We start from the raw sequence: 18,934 nt of genomic DNA on the forward strand, positions 1-18,934 counted from the left end.
CGACTGCTCTCCTCTGGCCGACCGGAGAGAGAGGGTGGGAGAGAGGGAGGGAGAGAGAGAGGGAGAGGGGGGAAAAGAGAGAGGTAGAGAGAGAAAGAGGCGGCCTCGTTCCAGAGAAGAGAGGGGGAGTGAGAGAAAGAAAGGGAGAGAAAGGGGGAGAAGGAGACAGAGAAAAAGAGTTGGGAGAAAGAGGGAAGAGAGGGGAGAGCGGCCCCGGCCCAAAGAAGAGAGGGGAGAGAGAGGGAGAGAAAGAGAGGGAGAGGGGAAAGAGAGTTAGAAGAGAAAGAGAGGGTGAGGAGAAAGAGAGGAGAGGAAGAGAGAGAGAGGAGAGAGAGAGAGAGAGAGAGAGAGAGGGGAAAAAGAGAGAGTAGAGAGAGAAAGAGGCGGCCTCGTTCCAGAGAAGAGAGGGGGAGTGAGAGAAAGAAAGGGAGAGAAAGGGGGAGAAGGAGACAGAGAAAAAGAGTTGGGATAAAGAGGGAGAGGGAGAGGCGGCCCCGGCCCAAAGAAGAGAGGGGGAGAGAGAGGGAGAGAAAGAGAGGGAGAGGGGAAAGAGAGTTAGAAGAGAAAGAGAGGGGGAGAGAGAGAGGGAAAGAGAGAGGAAAGAGAGAGAGAGAGGCGGCCTCGTTCCAGAGAAGAGAGGGGGAGTGAGAGAAAGAAAGGGAGAGAAAGGGGGAGAAGGAGACAGAGAAAAAGAGTTGGAGAGAAAGACAGGGAGAAAGAGGGAGAGGGAGAGGCGGCCCCGGCCCAAAGAAGAGAGGGGAGGAGAGAGAGGGAGAGAAAGAGAGTTAGAAGAGAAAGAGAGGGTGAGGGAGAAAGAGAGGGAGAGGAAGAGAGAGGGAGGGAGAGAGAGGGGGAAAGGGGAAAGAGAGAGGAAAGAGAGAGAGAGAGAGGCGGCCTCGTTCCAGAGAAGAGAGGGGGAGTGAGAGAAAGAGGGGGAGAGAAAGGGGAGAAGGAGAAGGAGCGAGAGAAAAGAGTTAGAGAGAAAGACAGGGAGAAAGAGGGAGAGGGAGAGGCGGCCTCGGCCCAAAGAAGAGAGGGGGAGAGAGAGGGAGAGAAAGAGAGTGGAAGAACGAGAGTTAGAGAGAAAGAGAGGGCGAGGGAGAAAGAGAGGGAGAGGAAGAGAGAGGTAGAGGGCGAGAGAGGGAGAAAGAGAGGGAGAGAAAGTGGGTGAGAGGGAGAAAGAGGGAGAGGGAGAGAAAGAGAGTTAGAGAGAGGGAGAAATAGAGGGAGAGAGAGAGAGGGACAGGGAGAGGCGGCCCGGCCTAGAGGAGAGAGGGGGAGAGAGAAAGAGAGAGGGAGAGGGCAAAAGAGAGAAGGAAAGAAAAAGAGAAGGGGGGGACGAGAGAGAAAGAGAGAGAGGGGAAGAGAGAGAGAGAGAGAAGGGGGGAGGGAGAGAGAAAGAAAGAGAGAGGCGGCCCCAGCCCAGAGGAGAGATGGGGAGAGAGGGGGGAGAGAGAAAGAGAGGGAGAGGCAGCTCCGCTCAGGAACCGGCTTAGAGGAGAGAGGAGGAGAGAAAGGGGAGAGAGAAAGAGAGTGGCAGCCCACCCAAAGGAGAGAGAGAAAGAGATATTGAGAGGCCCAGAGGGGAGAGAGGGGGAGAGAGAGGGACCTGACTCACAGAAGCAGAGGGAGAGGAAGAGAGAGGGGAGAGAAAAGGAGAGGGAAAGAGAGAAAAGGGCGCTCCAGCCCAGATGAGAGAGGGGGAGAGAGAGAGAACTGACTCAAAAGAGAGGGGAGAGAGAAAGAGAGGGAGAGACAGCCCAGAGGTGAGAGGGGGAGAAAGAGAGGGACCTGATGCACTGGAGAAGAGAAAGAGACAGGGGAGAGAGAAAGAGAGAGTGAGACGGCCCTGGTGCTATGGAACAGAGAGAGGGGGATAGAGAAAGAGAGGAACCTGACTCAGAGGAGCAGAGAGAGAAGGCGAGAGAGGGAGAGGGGGCAGGATTGGGTCAGAGGGGCCAGAGAAGACTGGTCAAAATGACAAGTAGGTTCGATGTTTCTTTTTCACATTACATTGCATTACACAACACTATCTCACACTGGACTGGACTGAAAAGACTACTCCTTAAACCAAAGCAATCTACAACAACAAATATGTCACATTCCAGGCGTTCACAAGTGAGAGTAACAACATGGTTATGGTTTAATAGCCCTACTGATAACTGGAGCAACTTTAAAGGTGCACTATGGAACTTTTCTGGTGCATATCTATCTATCTATCTATTTATCTATCTTGCATAATTAGATTAATAAAGTAAAAATAGTCTTAAAAATAGTCACACAATAATTCTTATTGTGTGCAGGGTTGCCTCCCTACAGATCTGACCTGTAACTTGACTTGGTATTACCTGCTTGTCCCTATAGAAGTTTAATATCCTGCTGTAAAACATTTAAGTCAATCACATCTCGGAGACAAGCATGTTTAAGCCTGAAAATGCCATCAATCTATTCTAGACTGTACCATTAAAACCATTAAAATCAGACCATTAAAAGTACTGAAGATATTCCAGGCTTAATGCCATATTAGCATACAATAATAGGCCTATACAGTAATGTGCAGGGGATATAAAATACATACCATTCAGCAAATTCGGCTTTTAAACCTTTAATAACAATTATAACACACATATAGGCCATTACAGCAAATTCATATTTCACAGGCTACATTTCCGCAGAAGCCATCACAGAGATCTTGTAGGAAACTGGCTATTGGGTAGTCGACTCGGTGCAAACAGCGTTATAAATCTTCACCGTATGGTCTCCACTGTCCAGGATAATGAGCTTGTTGTTTATCCATGTCAATGCTACTGGATTGATCAGATTGGCACTCAGAAGAGGTACAGGAACAAACTCATGCCAAGGTTTCCCCAAACTCCAAATCGTCCCTTGAATATTGTCCACCACAATTACATCACCATTGGGGTCAAAGGTCACAGCTGACACATGGATCCAGACATCAAAATGTAGTCTTATGTTAGAGCTGTTGTTCTGATAGATTATATGAAAGTCCTTCGTAAATACATTTAGTCTTGTGTGTTGGTTGCTCTTGAAATGCTCTATGGTTGCAATATTTCCAGTCACGGCACAACAGGCTACAGCTTTGGGATTCTCAAGGTTAGAAACAGCTATGTGACAGTCAAAACGAACTCTGTTACTATAGTCCACTTTTATTTGAAAAAGAAAGCCAGCCAAGGCATCTGATACAACTATGTTCCCACTCTTGTCTGTGTCCACACCCCAAGGAAGCTGAAACGAGGCCTTGATTGTGATTATATGCGTTCCTCTGGATGTGTAGATCTTCACTGCTCTATCTCCTCCATCTGTTACTACCACATGACCCATAGGGCATACAGCCACATCCAATGGGTAACTAATGTCCCTAGTTTCTCTTCCTCTTGATCCAAAACTGTTCAGAATTTTCCCTTTTGAGCTTAACACCACAATCCTACGCAACCCATCATGTGCGATTACTATTGTTCCAACTGACCCTAATATATCAAGTCCCACTGGATTTATCAGAGTACCCCATCCACCCAAAACTGCAGGCGTCGACCCCAGTCTTCTCTCTAAACACAGGCTCCCCTCTGCACAATGGGGTGGTGCTGCACACCTGGATTCATGCAACAACAGCATCTCCTGCAGGTCAGCTAGGACTTGGCAGTTGGAGGTTTGGTCCAGGCTGCACAGCTGTCTGCAGAAGGGGCACTCCAGCTTCCTGAGGACGGGGTGGGACAGGGCCGAAACACATTCCTGACATAGGACGTGACCGCAGAGAAGGTGCCGGGCTCTGCAGTCTTTGTTAAAGTCCTTAAAGCAGACTTTACAGTCCAGGAGATTCAACTGGATGTCCTTGACAATATCCACCTCATGTCCAGAGCCACAACTTGAAGAATTCAGTTTCTTAGCCATGAATCAAATACACCTTGTTCAAAATAAAGAGGTGCGGATTCAAAAGACAAAAAATAGGAGAACAGTAGGTAATAGGCTAGGCAAACACTGACAAGCACTGCATATCCACTGTGCTGTAGGCCCAGGCTGTCACATGACAAGACTCTCTGCTGCCCTCACCTGGCCATGTTTTCAATATATATTTAGACTATATACGCAATATTAAATACGACACTACAGGATGTACATTAACTCAACAATAAAATAAAGTAAACATTAGATTTTTAAGGCATTTTGAGAAGTTAGGCCTATAAGTAGTTATACATATTACAACCAGGACTGCTTTACAGTCGCCTATAAATTGTCTTGTAATTTACTGTGAATTATTAATAAAAATTGTAACAGTAATAAAGTAAAACAAACTCAAAATAATATGATAAAGGGCCATCACGAGGCAGTTATTTCTGTCTGTTATGTCCTGTGATGTGCGGACAGAGGGAAATTTGAGCTCACACGTGCACAGCTCAAAACAGCCAGACTGCAGTCTCCTGCTCTCAGAGGGACAAGCAAGGTGATTCATGCTCTTTCACAACCTTACGTTATGGACTATTAACTCATAATGTAAACATAGATAGGAAATCAATAGGTTACTGTGGCAAATCATTGAGAGCAGTTGAGCTTTATCAAATCAATGTAATAAACACATAGAGATAGGATATAAAACACTTTAATATTTTAATATTTCACAGTAAAAAGGTGAGACAAATGAAATGTTTTGGCAATGAAACCCATTGACAGTGTACAGTTGCTGCGCTTTAAAATGAACAAAAAGCTCTTTCAGGATTGTCATGAAATAATAAATAACTGAATATAAGACGCAAACATCTGATGAAAACTCTTTAGTAATGAAGCATTATAAAGACTGCAGTTGAGGGTACAAAACTACACAGGTAAGGCAAGAGTGAGATGACAAGACAGTGAACAATACTGTGATCGAGTGAATGCAATAACGGACCCTTTAACAACTTCAGTAACATCTATCTACTAAAATACTTTGTCACAGTCATGCTAATGAAATATATATTCAACAACTTGAATATACAAAACAATGCCTTAACACAAGAGGAATCTCAGTTTTCTGTTAAATTATAGCAGCAACATTTGGGACAAGGCAGGTAAAATCACTCAGGTTACAATGGAGTAGAAAATACTTAAAATGTACAGTATTTTCATGAAAACATATTAAAAGTGCTTCACCTGTGTGTTTCTCTGTGTTTGGTTTCAGTTAAAAAAAAGATCTTGTCATCCTTAGTTCAGTCAAAACTCTGTACACAACTCAAGTTATAAACGTCAGACACATTTAAATATTATACATGTATCTTAACATGTTCACAATGGAGCACTGAAGAAGCAACTTTCTGCGCTAGAGAACATACAATCTAGCCTGATAAACAATTACTTGTCCTTACACTGTAATATGATGCATGTAGCAATGGAAGTGTAAATAAACTGTATTTTATAGCCTATAATGTTCATGCAAATAATGTAAAATATCTGTCCACTGTTTAGTCCCCACTCAAATCTCCACAGTTCAACAACAGGAAATCCAAACTGATTAGTCCCTCAAATAGAAATAAATGTAAAGGTACAAAAATGCAATTACTCTTTCTTACATACACACGAAGTGAATGTGATTTAGTGGTGTATGGGGTTATAGGAGGGCTCTTTCTCCCTTTCGTCTACGCATATGTGCTTTGTTAATAGCACCTTCTGACCACTAATTTGTCTCCACCGTCATTAATATTAATGAGTGGACTTCATGGACTTCATGTACAACTGGATTAGTGGATAGGTTCAAAATTATTCTTCCTCAGATCTTCACAGCGCCCTCCGCAGGCTGAGTTTAAAAGCTGCCTTCAGCATTTCAGCTCCTACTGTGGGCTGTCCAGGCCATTGGATTTTGTCCTTCCAATATTCCTCTGCCTGGTTGTGCTTTCAATGTGCTCCTCTGGCTCCCCTGCATCACCTGCAAAATTTTGAACTACTTTATTCAATCACGTTAATACATGCGGTAAAAGACAACTGTATAATAATTAAGTACAAAAAAAATCACGTACCTTTGAATTCTACTGATTCAGAGTCTGGAGATTCTGGAAAATTACTGTCATCAAAATCTGACATATTCTGGAAAAATAAAATATGTTTTAGGCAAAAAAGAATAAACAATAGAAACAATAGTAAAAAAAACTAAAATGTAAACATGGCACAAAAACTGAACTAAGTAACTGTTCTGGTTGTCTCTATGGATGTTATTGTTTTGCCTCTACCACAGTACGGCATTAAACTTATCCATCTTTACTGATACAAACTGATTATACCACCAGGCCAAGTAACAGTTCAGATCTGTGGAGAGGCGAGTCTGCTCACAGTAGGAGAGAAGTACTGATCAACATTTCAGTCACAGTAATACAATCTCCAAGGACACAAGTAGGTGGTGGACACCTTACCAGAAAACCTACATAGTGTGCTTTCACATTTTAGTTTATGTTGCTATGTTTAAGTTCTTATTATTACATATTATTTCAAGAGAAAAAAACTAACCCTTTCTTTTGGGCCATATGTTTCAGCGCACCACACCATCCCATATAGACAGAGGAATGTAATGAAGGCCTGAAAATAGATGCACGTTGTCATGTATTTGTATTTGTAAATTGTTTTATATTAATCTACGAAGTGTAAAAAAAAGTCAAAATTTCATATGCTGCAAAATTCTTACCAAACACAGAAGCCACAAAACTACGTAGAGAATTTGAGTCTTTGAGAAAAGATCCTGCCCAAATTTAATACATGCCAGGGCCTCCAGAAAAGCTATTGCCCTAAAAAAGGAAATACATCTTAATACTTAGAGCATTTCAAAGTAAGATTACAGTGAGTACTGAAGTTGATTAAATTGTTCAGTTACATCAATACATTTAAAGCTTTTAGTCATATTAGAGATTTTATTTTATTAATCTGAAGCATAATCTGTTTTTTCCAGGTTAATCTCTTAGAGGTAAAGAGTACACATTTGCATAGCATGACTCATACAACATTATGGTTTGTTATAAACATATTTATAATGAAAAATGGTTTTAGTTGCTTACCCAAACACCCAACACTGAGTCCCAACCCTCTTGCACTGTGTGTCTGTCAGGTAAGCGTAATACTGCCTGTAACAATATTAGAAATGTGAATAAATGTGTATACATTTATTTAATATATTGATAATTTAAAAAGTTGCTTTTACCTTACTGTTGGAGCTGTGATGATGCCAACAAATAAAATTCGGCACCAGCTCAGAGCGTGGCTGGCAGGAAAGACAAAAATATGCTTCAAGAAGAATGTGTTCAACTCTGTTAGCTGTAGGTAAAACATAACAAAAGAGAAACCATTGACACAGTTAGTTTTAAATATGTGCTTTTTGTGATTTGGAAATTTGAATGTTCTGTTGAGTATCAGACAAGGTACACTGACCACTTAAATTATAATTTCTTGCATTTGATCCTGAATAATTAGTGCCAAGGCTACAAGTAATACAAGTGTTCAAGTGTGAAATTGTCTTATCAAGTATATGCTTTTAAATCTTATATAAAGCATAATTCAGCTCTCAACCTAGTTAGTTTTAGTTCATTAGTTTTAAGTAGCAGCTATTAAACTCAAAATACCATAAAACAGAGGTCTCTAACTTTTTTTAAATATAGCCGCTTACTGACAATTACCATTTTGGCACCCTTTGAAAGGTTATTAAGGACATTTGTAATATCCAAAAAGAGTTGGATTTATCCCCCAGTTCATAATTTGGACATACCTGCCATAAACTTCTGGTTACACATACATTTGCAAAGTTGGTTATAAAACTGATTATGTGGCACAGACAGCAAGGCTATTGCTCATTAGGCACAGTCCATCCGTGGGTCAGATTTCGACAGCAGGCAATTAGATTAGCCTGAACTTAGCACAAGTAATACAGAGGATGATCCCTGCTTAAATCACTTGGAGAAGGCTTTAGAGGATTTGGGCAAAGACACACCTGCCAGATGATCATGAAGAGATAGACACCCATCACGCGTTGGACTGACGATTTGGGGTCGAGCCAGCGCACATATGTCCAGCTCGCAGGGGTGAACTGCAACACTGCTCTTTTGATTTTTCCTGTGGTCGTGTGAATGTCCCTGAGTGAGAAAAGAAGCAACAAGACACAGTTATTGCATTTTATTTTGTGGATAAACATGATGTAGAGTAAAATTAATTATAAAAATATTTCTACTGACAATTTGTCTTTTTTGACTATTATTATTTGAGTTGAGTATTCTGTTCTGTTATATTGTAATTTGTGTGTGCAAATAATTTTCCTTGTGGATAAAAGTTTGTCTAAGTCTTAGTTTGAATACTTTCAATATAGATGCCTGGTGACTATTTGTACAAGAAAATTGAATCAAAGTGGTATAAAAAAAATCACAGGATCCAAAAATCAAGATAATTTAGATTTTTGTATTGTGAGAACTGCTTTCATTATACTTAACAGTTTTATACACTGACATACTGTAATGTAATGTATATAATTAAATCTTGTACATTTAATATTACATTATTTTCCTACTTGCTTTCTATAAGTCTAAATCTTGATTATGGGACATACTTAATGCTGGCCCAGTGGTAGGTCCGCATCTCCAGAAAGCGGCACACAGTCATCCCCAGCCAAATGCCACCACCATTACAAAGCAGAATGTCCAAAATAACTTGATCCCACCAGCACTCAGCAAAATTAGGCAAAAGGTGCATGAAGAAAAGCTACAAAAAGATCTCATTAGAATCTAAATACATTTGTCAAGCAATTGATATTAGATATAAACAGAAATCAGTTCTAATAAACACCTCTGTGAGTTCCCAGGTGATGCTGATAGTCCAACATAGGCCATAACTTCTAATGAGGAGGGCCTTCATTCCCCAACCCCAAAAATGGCTGAATGCAAAGATGTCAAAATGACTTAGAATCCTCTCCCAAGTAATAACATGGCAATTCACAGCATATTCCTGCAGATGGCAAAACAGTTAAAAAACAGCTTAAATTCATGACATGTGGACATAAACAGTCTATGTACTTGTTTTACAAACCATTATATCGGCTTCTCTTTTTGCATATCTTAAGTTTGGATCTAGCCAGTACATAAGCTGCTTAACCTGCTGCCAGTTGAGGAATATAATAAAAACCAGGAACAGGAAGTAGAGGACACTTAGACCTAGATATCAAAAAATAAAAGCACAAAGGTCAGCAATCAGATGAATTAAGTAGAGCTATAAATGTGATACAACAAAGAGATATAGCCAATACTCACCAAACACTATACGCCATATTGCTGGATGTGGTCTGGTAAATGGACCTGAAGAGGCAAACACATTGATTGAATGATTGAAAAACACATTAAATAATTTGATGGTGAATTGCATGTAATTATCATCTTACCGTTAGGAAAGGCCAAAACACTGATAACAAGAAAAAATGAGATGACCAAAATGAGCCCCACCCACAGATTATTGTCAGGATTACCATCATCTCTGTAAATATAAAAGAACAATGCTATTCACAACACTTCACAAAACACTGTCATTTGATCCTTTACAAATAACTCGTTCAACTGTGGTGTTTGTACAGTATAATACAGGTGTCAACATGACTTACTGTCAAAGGACATGTAAAGGTATGCATTACACATTCTGTGTTTATAAACATGTTAAAACAACATTACAAAAATAAATGAATAACGCCTAATTTCATAGTAGACAAATGCTAGCAGTGAAAGATTAACTTAGACTTAGTGAGATAATCCTATTAGAGCTGGGCGGCTTTTGTTAGAGTAAAAGTAAAGAGGAGCTACAGAGCTAGCTAACCTTCCTGTGTAAATCGGGTGTCACAGCATCACTGTTACAGTTAGCGGAGCATGAGCTAACATGCTAACGCTAGCTCCAAAACACTCACCTTGTGAAGGCGAAATACATCAAACTGAGCACGGTGCATGTCAGCAGCGTTATCGTGTGGGGTTTGTAGAAAAAGTCTATGGTGATATCCTCCACTTGCTGCTCGTTGATCATGCGAAAATGCATTCTGTAATTCACATCATCTTTGCTGAGGGTATGGGAGCCCCGGTACGCCATAGCGGGACACGGCAGGACGGGAGCGGGGGCAGGAGCTCTTCACAAGCGCATAGAGGCTGATCCACATCCGCGACCCGGGCATTCAACAAGCCCTCGGGTAAATATTTGAACTTACACGGTTCCTTATCACATTACTGAGGCGAAATGAGGTTAGAGGAATACAGGAGGGCTGACAGTTTCCATAGAAAGTTTTAGTTCTCGGTTGTGATTGGTGTAAAGCTTTTTTAGGGAGGGTCTCAAGGCGGAAGACATCACCCACATCATGTGCCCTGCATGTGTCGCTTGGTTTTGAGTTGACCTCTTCAGCAAGGACTTTTAACCCTATTCAAAGGGACAGATGGTGGCTTTAAATGGACCCGATTTAGCATATCTTCAGAAGAATGCATAGCGGCTTCTACAGTGGTCACGCTACACATTGGCCATGGTCTGAAAGCTCCAGCTCAGTCATTAGAATAAATAAGACTTTTCTATCATTGTGTCAGTACCCTTGTGAGGCAAAACATGCTTTTACCTCCACAGGCATTTAAATATGTTAAATCTTTGTGTAAATCTGCCTAATTCATGCAGCTCTATTTTGTAAAGCACATGGGGCCGTTATTGATTAAACACAAGTGCAACACTCACACAGTAGAGTAACCTCTGCCCGGCCCCTTTAACAAACACTCAGCCCCTCAGCTGTTTATTTTCAGCTGGTTTTCCTAGAAGGCAGTATCCACCTTCCTAACCATGGTCGAAGAATCTTCTTTTCGTATTCTTATGTCTTAAAACAAAAAGAAAGAAAGAAAGTATTTGCAACTTCCACTTTTTTCATAGTCCATAGTGACTGCGTAGGGTGGCCCAATTTAGATGTAAAATAAGGTAGCCCTGTGTCTAGTATCTAACGCCTCCTACTGGTCTCCGATCTGTGTCACAGTGGCCTATCTAATTGTGAGAATGCATGTTATTCAAGGTGTGTTTAAGAAGAAACTTTCTTGCCATACTAGCAAATTCCAGGCAAATCAGTAACATCCATCCATGGAGACAAGCGTGGAACCTCCACCAGAAAGAAATCGTTCAGTTATATAGTTTAACTCTATATTGTCCCCAAATATTTACTCCAAAATGGAAAAATAGAGTATAGAGTAAAAATAGTCAGTATTTTTCTCTAAACTTTGTGGTCTAGTGCTGTGATTGTCAAACATTTCACATCAAGTACAACCCAAAATAAAAAGAAACCCATTTAGCTTTCTTTATACCCCAGGAGCCGAGCTTTATCAGGTCCAGTCTAAAACCAGGGATAAGAGAGTAAATGGTGGTGGTTGAGGTAAATTAATAACTCAAAGGTGGACAAAATTATTAGGCCTACTATTTAAATTTTGCCGGTGTCTGTTTTATTCTAACCCTTATTAAAATATTATACCATTACTATTACTGTATGGTAAATTGTTCAAAGATTTTTTTCCTTTTTAGTGTAAGTTTCTTGATTTTAGTTACATACAAACATGGAGAAAGACACTTGCATGCGCTGTAGCCTATTTATTTTTAATTTTATACAAAAGAGCAATAGAAATAGGAACTGGATATTGTCAGTCATCTCATGAACAATGGACAATCACATAAATGAAACTAACTTGCTGATTTACATGACAGCTTATCTATTCTAAGTGTAGCCCTCTAATACAGTTGGATTAAACTGACAAAACAATGGACATTTTTTGTGTTTTTTTTTTTTTTTTTAGTCTCCTTGCTTGAGCAGTACTGTCGGCTGCAGGGGGAAAATATGAATTAAAGTTATGTATTTTTTACCTAAATTGCAGATGTACAAAGTTGTTATCATACCAGACTGTTGAAGGTGTCCCGGCACACGGCTTTGCTTAACCAATACATCAGGAAAATGGCCATCACATCTTCCACAACGAGAAGACCCATTATCAGACCATTCACTCCATTTTGCAACTGTGTAAACACATGAAGGTAAGTAAAATAAACACATTATTTAAAAATATTTCACTGCCTCTTTCAATATAAGGGCAGCAATTTACCTTTGATCGCCTGATGTGAGATGAGAGAAACCAAATAAAGCACAAAGAACAAGCCACAATGGACCAGAGGAAGCTCACAATGTTTAGGAAGAATGACAACTTTGACTATGAAAAAAAAAGTAATATCATTAATTATATTTTTACATTTGCTGTATTATTGTAGATTATGTCTTTTTTTTTTTTTTTTTAACTATGACCAACGTACCACCAGCATGTTTGGAAACTGTCCTGCAGCGCATGTGAGCATGCCACAAACGACAAACTAAAAATGTAAAACATTGTTAGGTGATAAATAAATGCATTTGTATTAGACATTCCATTCTATTATACATGAAGGAGGAATTAAATTTACCACAACACTTGGTATGGTGAAGATCAGAGTCTCCGAATCTTTGCTGAAAGCCAAACCCAAAGTCAGAAGAAAAACACCTGTGATGGCTTGAGCTGCCTTTAAATACAATGCACGAAGTTGTTAATAGAGATTATACATATTTAAAATAGAAACAGATTTTTTAAAAAAGTGATAAAAAAGAGGACCTACTCCAAGAGGTTTAGGTTTTCCTTTTCTGGCAAAGACCTTGTAGGAATCTTTGAAAACACAGTAGAACTTCTCCGGCATAAGCTGTCCATCTCTAGCATTTCTGAGATTTCCAATGGGTATAGTAATAACCATTGATTCATCGCACACAAAGGTTTTCTTCTTCATGGTGAGAAAATGTTGTGAAGCATCTGTCTTATGTGAATAATAGTTTTCTGACAAATGAGGTCATGAAGGAAGTGACCGGCCACAGTAGCTTGCCTGCACTTTAGTCTCTCTCTCTCTCTCTTCACTCAAGGCAGTGCAAAAACTTTAAAATGTCCCCATTGGCAGGATATACTATACAGGAGAACCGAACATAACATGCAATAAGTTAAAATTAAGTGACTATTTATGTGTTGGGGAATGTGTTATAGAAAGATTCATACAAAAAAAAAAGATTTGTAATAATAAGATATGAGGGACAGATAAATATGGTCATGACCACTGTCAAAGAGGAAGTAAAGGTGTGACATGTCTGACAGTACCAGGGAAGAGCTGCGTTTTCTAGAGACTGAGGCAGACCAAATTACACAGAAATACAGCTGAGGTAAGACAATTTAGTTTTTATAGTATGATATGCTATTATGATTTAAATGCCTTTTTCTTTTGTAAGATAGTTTTCTGAATATTAGAAAACTTCAGCAATAAGAAGAAATGTGTGAATGAAATGCCAAAGTTTTCAGTATATCAAAATCTGTGACAAACCATTTTACAGAGAATTTCAGTAAAAGTTAATTGAATGGTACAATGTTGAATTGCAAATGTTGTACAGTACATTTTATTCCCATGTTACATAATACATTTATGTTCATAAGTAGAGAGAAATGAACCAGTAAATTATTTGTCTTCTGCTCCAATGTCATTCAAGAGTTTCAGCTTCTATTATATGGATAATTTTAAGGACTTTAAGGACCACTTTTCCTATTTTCTTTTCCAAAAATAAAATATTTTATTTCAATTTCTTAATCATTATGGCAACAGCAACGGTCCTAATTTTGTATCTATTCTGTAATCCATGGATAGACAGATTAATTCAGTTCAGTTTATTTTTGTATAGCCCATAATCACAAAAGCTGTCGCCTCGCAGGACTTAACAAAGTTCTTGATATAACCAACAGAAAGTTTGAAAATCAAACAGTTATTATAACAATATTTAAATTATATTAAATTAACCATGTCATTCTCATGGTATAATATCTTATTAAATTACTGCAGGTAACAAAATGATAACAGTATTATAACAGTGTTATATAACATATAACAGTGGGCAGTTTTATGCTATTTGGACTGTTTTTTCCCACATTTTCTATTATTTTTTCTACCCTATGATCCCTGAGTGTGAATTTAAATCCATCAATATTTTCTCTGATGTGTCCTTCAGACCATCACCATGGCCCGTGCTGATGTGGATCTGAGCATTGAAGCGATGGAGGAGTTGCCGCTGAGGGGGGTGAGGAGGAGGGAGACAGAGGTCACCCGACAATACCAGGCCACCGAGCTCTTACCAAACACCAAGGCTCCACTCCACGACCTGCTCCGAAAACAACCGGCTGTCCTTGGAGTAAGAACTGGACTGTATACATCAAAATTATAATGAAAAAAATATTTTGCAAAACATACTGTGTAACTTTTTGGCTATAAAAATAGACTAAAACAAAAACATGCAAACATGTGTTCTTACTGTGAACGGGCTTGCATTTCCACGAAACTGACTCTTATTTGACCTGGAGGAGGGTCTTCTCCCACTTGTCTCCATGGGAATATTGTTCCTTTATATTCCACTGTATGGCATAAAACTTATCTAACCCAATGGAGAATTTTCCCAAGTATGCTACTTTATACTGAAAGCACCAGAAAGTTTTAGTGCACAAGTTAGAGTAGTCCTTGGTATTCATTCTTCATTTGAATCCTCACATTTCTATCTCTGTGCGATAATTACTGTATACACAAAGGTATATTGTAAACATTTTAAAGTTTGCTGTGTTTTTTGGTTCAGTCTTTGCAGGTGATAAGTGGTCTTCTGAGTGTTGGAATAGGAATCCTCTTCATGGTGACACAGGACATCGGCTATTCACTCTTCTCTCTGTTCAGAGTTTCTCAGATGACTGGAATTCTTGTATGTAAATGTTATCTCTTAATAATAATAATAATCTATCTCAGTTTCACCTAAAAGAAATTATATCTCTCTTTTTCTGTCTTTTTCAGTTCATAATTGCTGGACTTATTTCAAATATGTTGTTCAAATACGCTGAGTTACTTCTGGTAAGTAATACCTATAAAACTGCCAAAACTTAACAGGTCTTACATCTTTTTTTTTATTTATTTTTTTTAAGATTTCCCTTACGGTCAACTGTGGCTGCCTGTTAGTCTCTGTTGTTGCAGCATCTTTGATCATTGCAGACTTAACTGCGTGGAAACCAGATGATGAATATTTAAGGGTACAGAATAATAATAATTATACTCAAAATCAAATAAAACATTTGTCAACAAAATATATTTGCATTTTACCAGATGGAGCTTCTCGGGCTGTGCATTTTGGCGCTTGAGTCTTGCCTCTCAGCCATCCTGTGTGTTTGGTTTGTCAAAGAAAAGCGAAAATTTACACCCTGAATTTGTTAAACTGATTGTATGTCTTGTTATAATATTCTTGTGCATAAGATGTTTGTGCTCTTTTGCCTGCATTATCTAGCTGTCGTTGATGTAAGAACTGTGAATTGAAAATTCAAACAGAGAGAAAGAAATTGTCATTTTCTTGAGGTGGATAATTCTAATACCACAAAGTACTAGTATTAGTATTAGTAAGTGCAGTGGAATTTATTCTGGGTACATATACATGGGCAGTGAAAATCAGATAATCTATTTCAATTGTTAAAAATGTCTTTCATTTCATTTCATTAAATTTTTTGTTTGTCCATTTTGCACAATTTTAACTGTCAAAACCTGCAAAGGTGTGAACTATCAGGATGAACTCTGATTACTCCCATCAGATTAAACTGTTTACTGTTTACTCTGATGTTTGCTGTGCATGTAAGCAGCCATTCTCATATGCTAAATATATGAAAACGTGTTGAATATGGTATTAGTCATATATTTTGTTAACATCTTGTTGTGCATCGTTTTTTTCTCTGCTCTGTTGCCTGCATTAAGAATTAGCCTATGTGTCTTGCCATACAAGTTGGTGATGCGGCGTCCTCCCTGGCCCCTGTATCGCGCGGAGTGCCCCAAGGGTCAGTTTCAGGCCTCTAATTTTTTTTCACTTTATCTATAGCCTCTCAGGTCAATTCTCCAAAAACACAAGGTGTCATTTAATTTTTATGCAGATGACTGCCAGTTGTGTGTGTCGCTGACTGTGTCGTCTAATTCTCTTGTTCATTGCTTGGATGAAGTCAAAGCATGGATGGCTTCTAACTTCCTGTACTCCAATGAGAAAAGATGGGGGTTACTCTCCCCTAGTGACTTCACTGTGGTTGCTACCACAGAGTTGAGCTCCTTATCTCAGGCCATGAGCCCTGTAATGGCAAATTTAGGTGTGAAAATCGACTGTGGTTTTAAAAGTGATGCCCAAATTAAATGTGGTGAAGTCCAACTTTATTCAGTTGAGGTAACTTGTCAAAGTGCAATCAATTTGATCTCATTACAACCTTGAAATTTAATCCATGTTTTTATTACTTCTTACTTCCTGCTTAGATTATTACAATTCACTTTTACACTGGACTCAGCAAAACCTCACTCTCCTGCATATCCCCATTCTTCAGTCTCTTCACTGGCTCCCCTGTCCCCCTGTCTGTACCTCACACCCCCTCTGCATACCTGCAGACCTGCACACAGGTCTGCAGGTATGCATTTGCATTGGCTGCTCCAAGGCCGTGGAATCAGCTCCCTCTGCACATCATCCCGCCCGACTCACCGCCTGCTTTTATGTCCCTTCTAAAGACTCACTTTTTCTCCTTGGCTTTTAACTCAGTTTGAGGATTCAGTATTTACTTGTCACTGTTTGTCATGTGTCCTATTTAATTTGTGTACAGCGCTTTGGTTGACAGTGTTGTTTTTAAAGTGCTCAATAAAGTTGAGTTAAATTTTTGTCTGAGAACATAAAGCATCTGTTGTGAAATGTGTGTTCCTCATATTGTGAATGTAAAACCACTGGGCCCTTGTGCTCTTATGAAACAGCATGGCGTGTTGGCAGGATATACTTTGAGAACAGAACATAACATGCATTAAGGTAAAATTAAGTGTTTATTTATGTATTGGGGAATGTGTTATAGAAAGATGAATACAAAATGAATCATAATTTGTAGTAATAAGATATGAGGGATGGATGAATATGGTCATGACCAGAATTAAAGAGGAAGTAAGGGTATGTGTCAGCACCAGGGAAGAGCTGTGTTTTCTCAGGACTGAGGCAGACGAAATTACACAAAGCTCAGGTAAGATAACAAAGCTTTTATTGTATGATATGATATTATGATTTAAATATCTTTTACATTTTCTGAATATTAGAAAACTCCATAAAAAGAATTTCAATAAAAGATACCTTAATGTTGACTAATTGTTGTAAATACTGTATGTTTTATTTTCATGTTAGATATTTGATTTGATTTGATTTGGATCCCCATTAACTAATGTCCGTGACACCAGCTACTCTTCCTGGGGTCCACATATACATAATACATTTATGTTCATGAGTGTCAAGAAATTAACCTGTAAATTATTTATCTTCTGTTATATGGAACATTCTGAGGACTTTCTATTTCTTTCGAAAAATATTTAATTTAAAATTTTCACTATCTTTTATCACAATCTTTCATTCTGCAACCCATGGTTAGCTAGTTTACCACTATTAATTCAATTCTATTTATTTTTGTACAGCCCATAATCACAATAGCAGTCACCTCGCAGGACGACAAGGGCCCATATTACTCCACTCCACTGTGTTTTTAAAACTCCATACACCCTCAGTAGAAAGTCCAGTCTTGGAATTGACAAACACTGCTAAACAAAAATTAAAAGGTAGCTGTTAACTTGAAAACTACTTCTTCATAGCATCAAGAACAAAACATTTTGAGCTTGTGAGCCTTTAGTAATGATCTAACGTGTGTATTAGTTTATGCAATTTTTTTCCCACATTTTCTATTATATTTTTTTACCCTATGATCCCTGAATGTGAATTTAAATCCATAAATATTTTCTCTGATGTGTCCTTCAGACCTTCACCATGGCCCGTGCTGATGTGGATCTGAGCATTGAAGTGCTGGAGGAGCTGCCGCTGAGCGGGGTGAGGAGGAGGGAGGCAGAGATCACCGGACAATACCAGGCCACCGAGCTCTTACCAAACACCAAGGATCCACTCTACGACCTGCTCCGAAAACAACCGGCCATCATTGGAGTAAGAACTGGACTGTATACATCAAAATTATTATGAAAAAATAGAAATATGTGCAACGACTGGTCAATTTTTTTTTCTTTCCAATAGGTACTGTATAAACAAAGGTATAGTGTAAACATTTTAAAGCTTGTTGTGTATTTTGGTTCAGATTGTGCAGGTGCTGAATGGTCTTCCACTCCTTGGATTAGGAATCTACTTCATGCTGACACAGGACATTGGCTATTCACTCTTCTCTCTGTTCAGAGTTTTTCAGATGACTGGAATTCTTGTATGTAAATGTTATCTTTTAATAATATGCCTCAGTTTCACCTATAAGAAATTATGTCTAAAAGCTACACTGTCTTTTTCAGTTCATAATTGCTGGACTTATTTCAAATATGTATTTCAAATACCCTGAGTTACTTCTGGTACGTAATGCCTATAAAATTACCAAAACCTGACATGTGTGGTATTTTGTATAATTTTTTTATTTTATTTTTTTAAAGATTTCCCTTAAGGTCAACTGTGGCTGCCTGTTAGTTGCTGTTGTTGCAGCATCTTTGATCATTGCAGACTTGACTATGTGGAAACCAGATGACCAATATTTCATGGTATTTAACATGATTTTTCTCGGACTGTGCATCTTGGGGCTCGAGTCTTGCCTCTCAGTCACCCTGTGTGTCTGGTTTGTCAACACCATGAATGTGTTAAACTGACCGTATATCTTGTTAGAATCTTCTTGTACATAAGGTGTCTCTGTTCTTTTCCCTGCATTAACCAGCCGTTGTTGGTGTATGAACTGTGTGTTCAAAAGTTACAGGAGTGAAAATTAAAACAGAGAGCAAGCCATTTCCTGTGGCGGATAATTCTAACTGGGTTCTTACATTT

The 18,934-nt window shown here is 38.9% G+C and overlaps 4 protein-coding genes across 6 annotated transcripts; 1 reads left to right on the forward strand and 3 right to left on the reverse strand.

Moving 5' to 3' along the window:
- Positions 1-2,666: 2,666 nt before the first annotated feature.
- On the reverse strand, positions 2,667-3,909 carry LOC110171510 (E3 ubiquitin-protein ligase NHLRC1). Its single transcript, XM_020937223.2, has one exon. The coding sequence runs from the start codon at positions 3,907-3,909 to the stop codon at positions 2,707-2,709; it is 1,203 nt and encodes a 400-aa protein (XP_020792882.2). The 3' UTR covers positions 2,667-2,706.
- A 1,805-nt stretch (positions 3,910-5,714) lies between these two features.
- ptdss1a (phosphatidylserine synthase 1a) lies at positions 5,715-10,281 on the reverse strand. 2 transcript variants are annotated; one of them, XM_020937361.2, is made up of 13 exons: positions 9,905-10,281; positions 9,392-9,483; positions 9,264-9,308; positions 9,043-9,167; positions 8,803-8,961; positions 8,567-8,718; positions 7,958-8,099; positions 7,175-7,287; positions 7,032-7,097; positions 6,665-6,764; positions 6,490-6,558; positions 6,006-6,072; positions 5,715-5,914 (listed from the first exon to the last, which is right to left on the reverse strand). In XM_020937361.2, the coding sequence occupies exons 1-13, from the start codon at positions 10,078-10,080 to the stop codon at positions 5,820-5,822; spliced, it is 1,401 nt and encodes a 466-aa protein (XP_020793020.1). In that variant the 5' UTR covers positions 10,081-10,281; the 3' UTR covers positions 5,715-5,819. The 2 variants fall into 2 exon arrangements, with proteins under 2 accessions (XP_020793020.1, XP_055020069.1); XM_055164094.1 differs by having other exon boundaries at positions 5,715-5,929.
- Positions 10,282-11,580: 1,299 nt separating this feature from the next.
- Positions 11,581-12,881, reverse strand: LOC129411869 (uncharacterized). The gene is made up of 6 exons (XM_055164098.1): positions 12,643-12,881; positions 12,454-12,549; positions 12,307-12,363; positions 12,102-12,206; positions 11,899-12,015; positions 11,581-11,824 (listed from the first exon to the last, which is right to left on the reverse strand). The coding sequence occupies exons 1-6, from the start codon at positions 12,805-12,807 to the stop codon at positions 11,795-11,797; spliced, it is 570 nt and encodes a 189-aa protein (XP_055020073.1). The 5' UTR covers positions 12,808-12,881; the 3' UTR covers positions 11,581-11,794.
- On the forward strand, positions 11,897-16,777 carry si:ch211-269k10.4 (uncharacterized protein LOC100150242 homolog). Of its 2 annotated transcripts, none has more exons than XM_055164099.1 (6): positions 11,897-12,033; positions 14,063-14,242; positions 14,678-14,797; positions 14,887-14,943; positions 15,015-15,119; positions 15,193-16,777. In XM_055164099.1, the coding sequence occupies exons 1-6, from the start codon at positions 12,028-12,030 to the stop codon at positions 15,289-15,291; spliced, it is 567 nt and encodes a 188-aa protein (XP_055020074.1). In that variant the 5' UTR covers positions 11,897-12,027; the 3' UTR covers positions 15,292-16,777. The 2 variants fall into 2 exon arrangements, with proteins under 2 accessions (XP_055020074.1, XP_055020075.1); XM_055164100.1 differs by lacking the exon at positions 11,897-12,033 and adding an exon at positions 12,952-13,228.
- The last annotated feature ends 2,157 nt before the right edge of the window (positions 16,778-18,934 follow it).

This window comes from Boleophthalmus pectinirostris, unplaced genomic scaffold, assembly GCF_026225935.1.
Source record: "Boleophthalmus pectinirostris isolate CB_2022bp ecotype Guang Dong unplaced genomic scaffold, ASM2622593v1 HiC_scaffold_6, whole genome shotgun sequence".
NCBI classification, from domain to species: domain Eukaryota; kingdom Metazoa; phylum Chordata; class Actinopteri; order Gobiiformes; family Gobiidae; genus Boleophthalmus; species Boleophthalmus pectinirostris.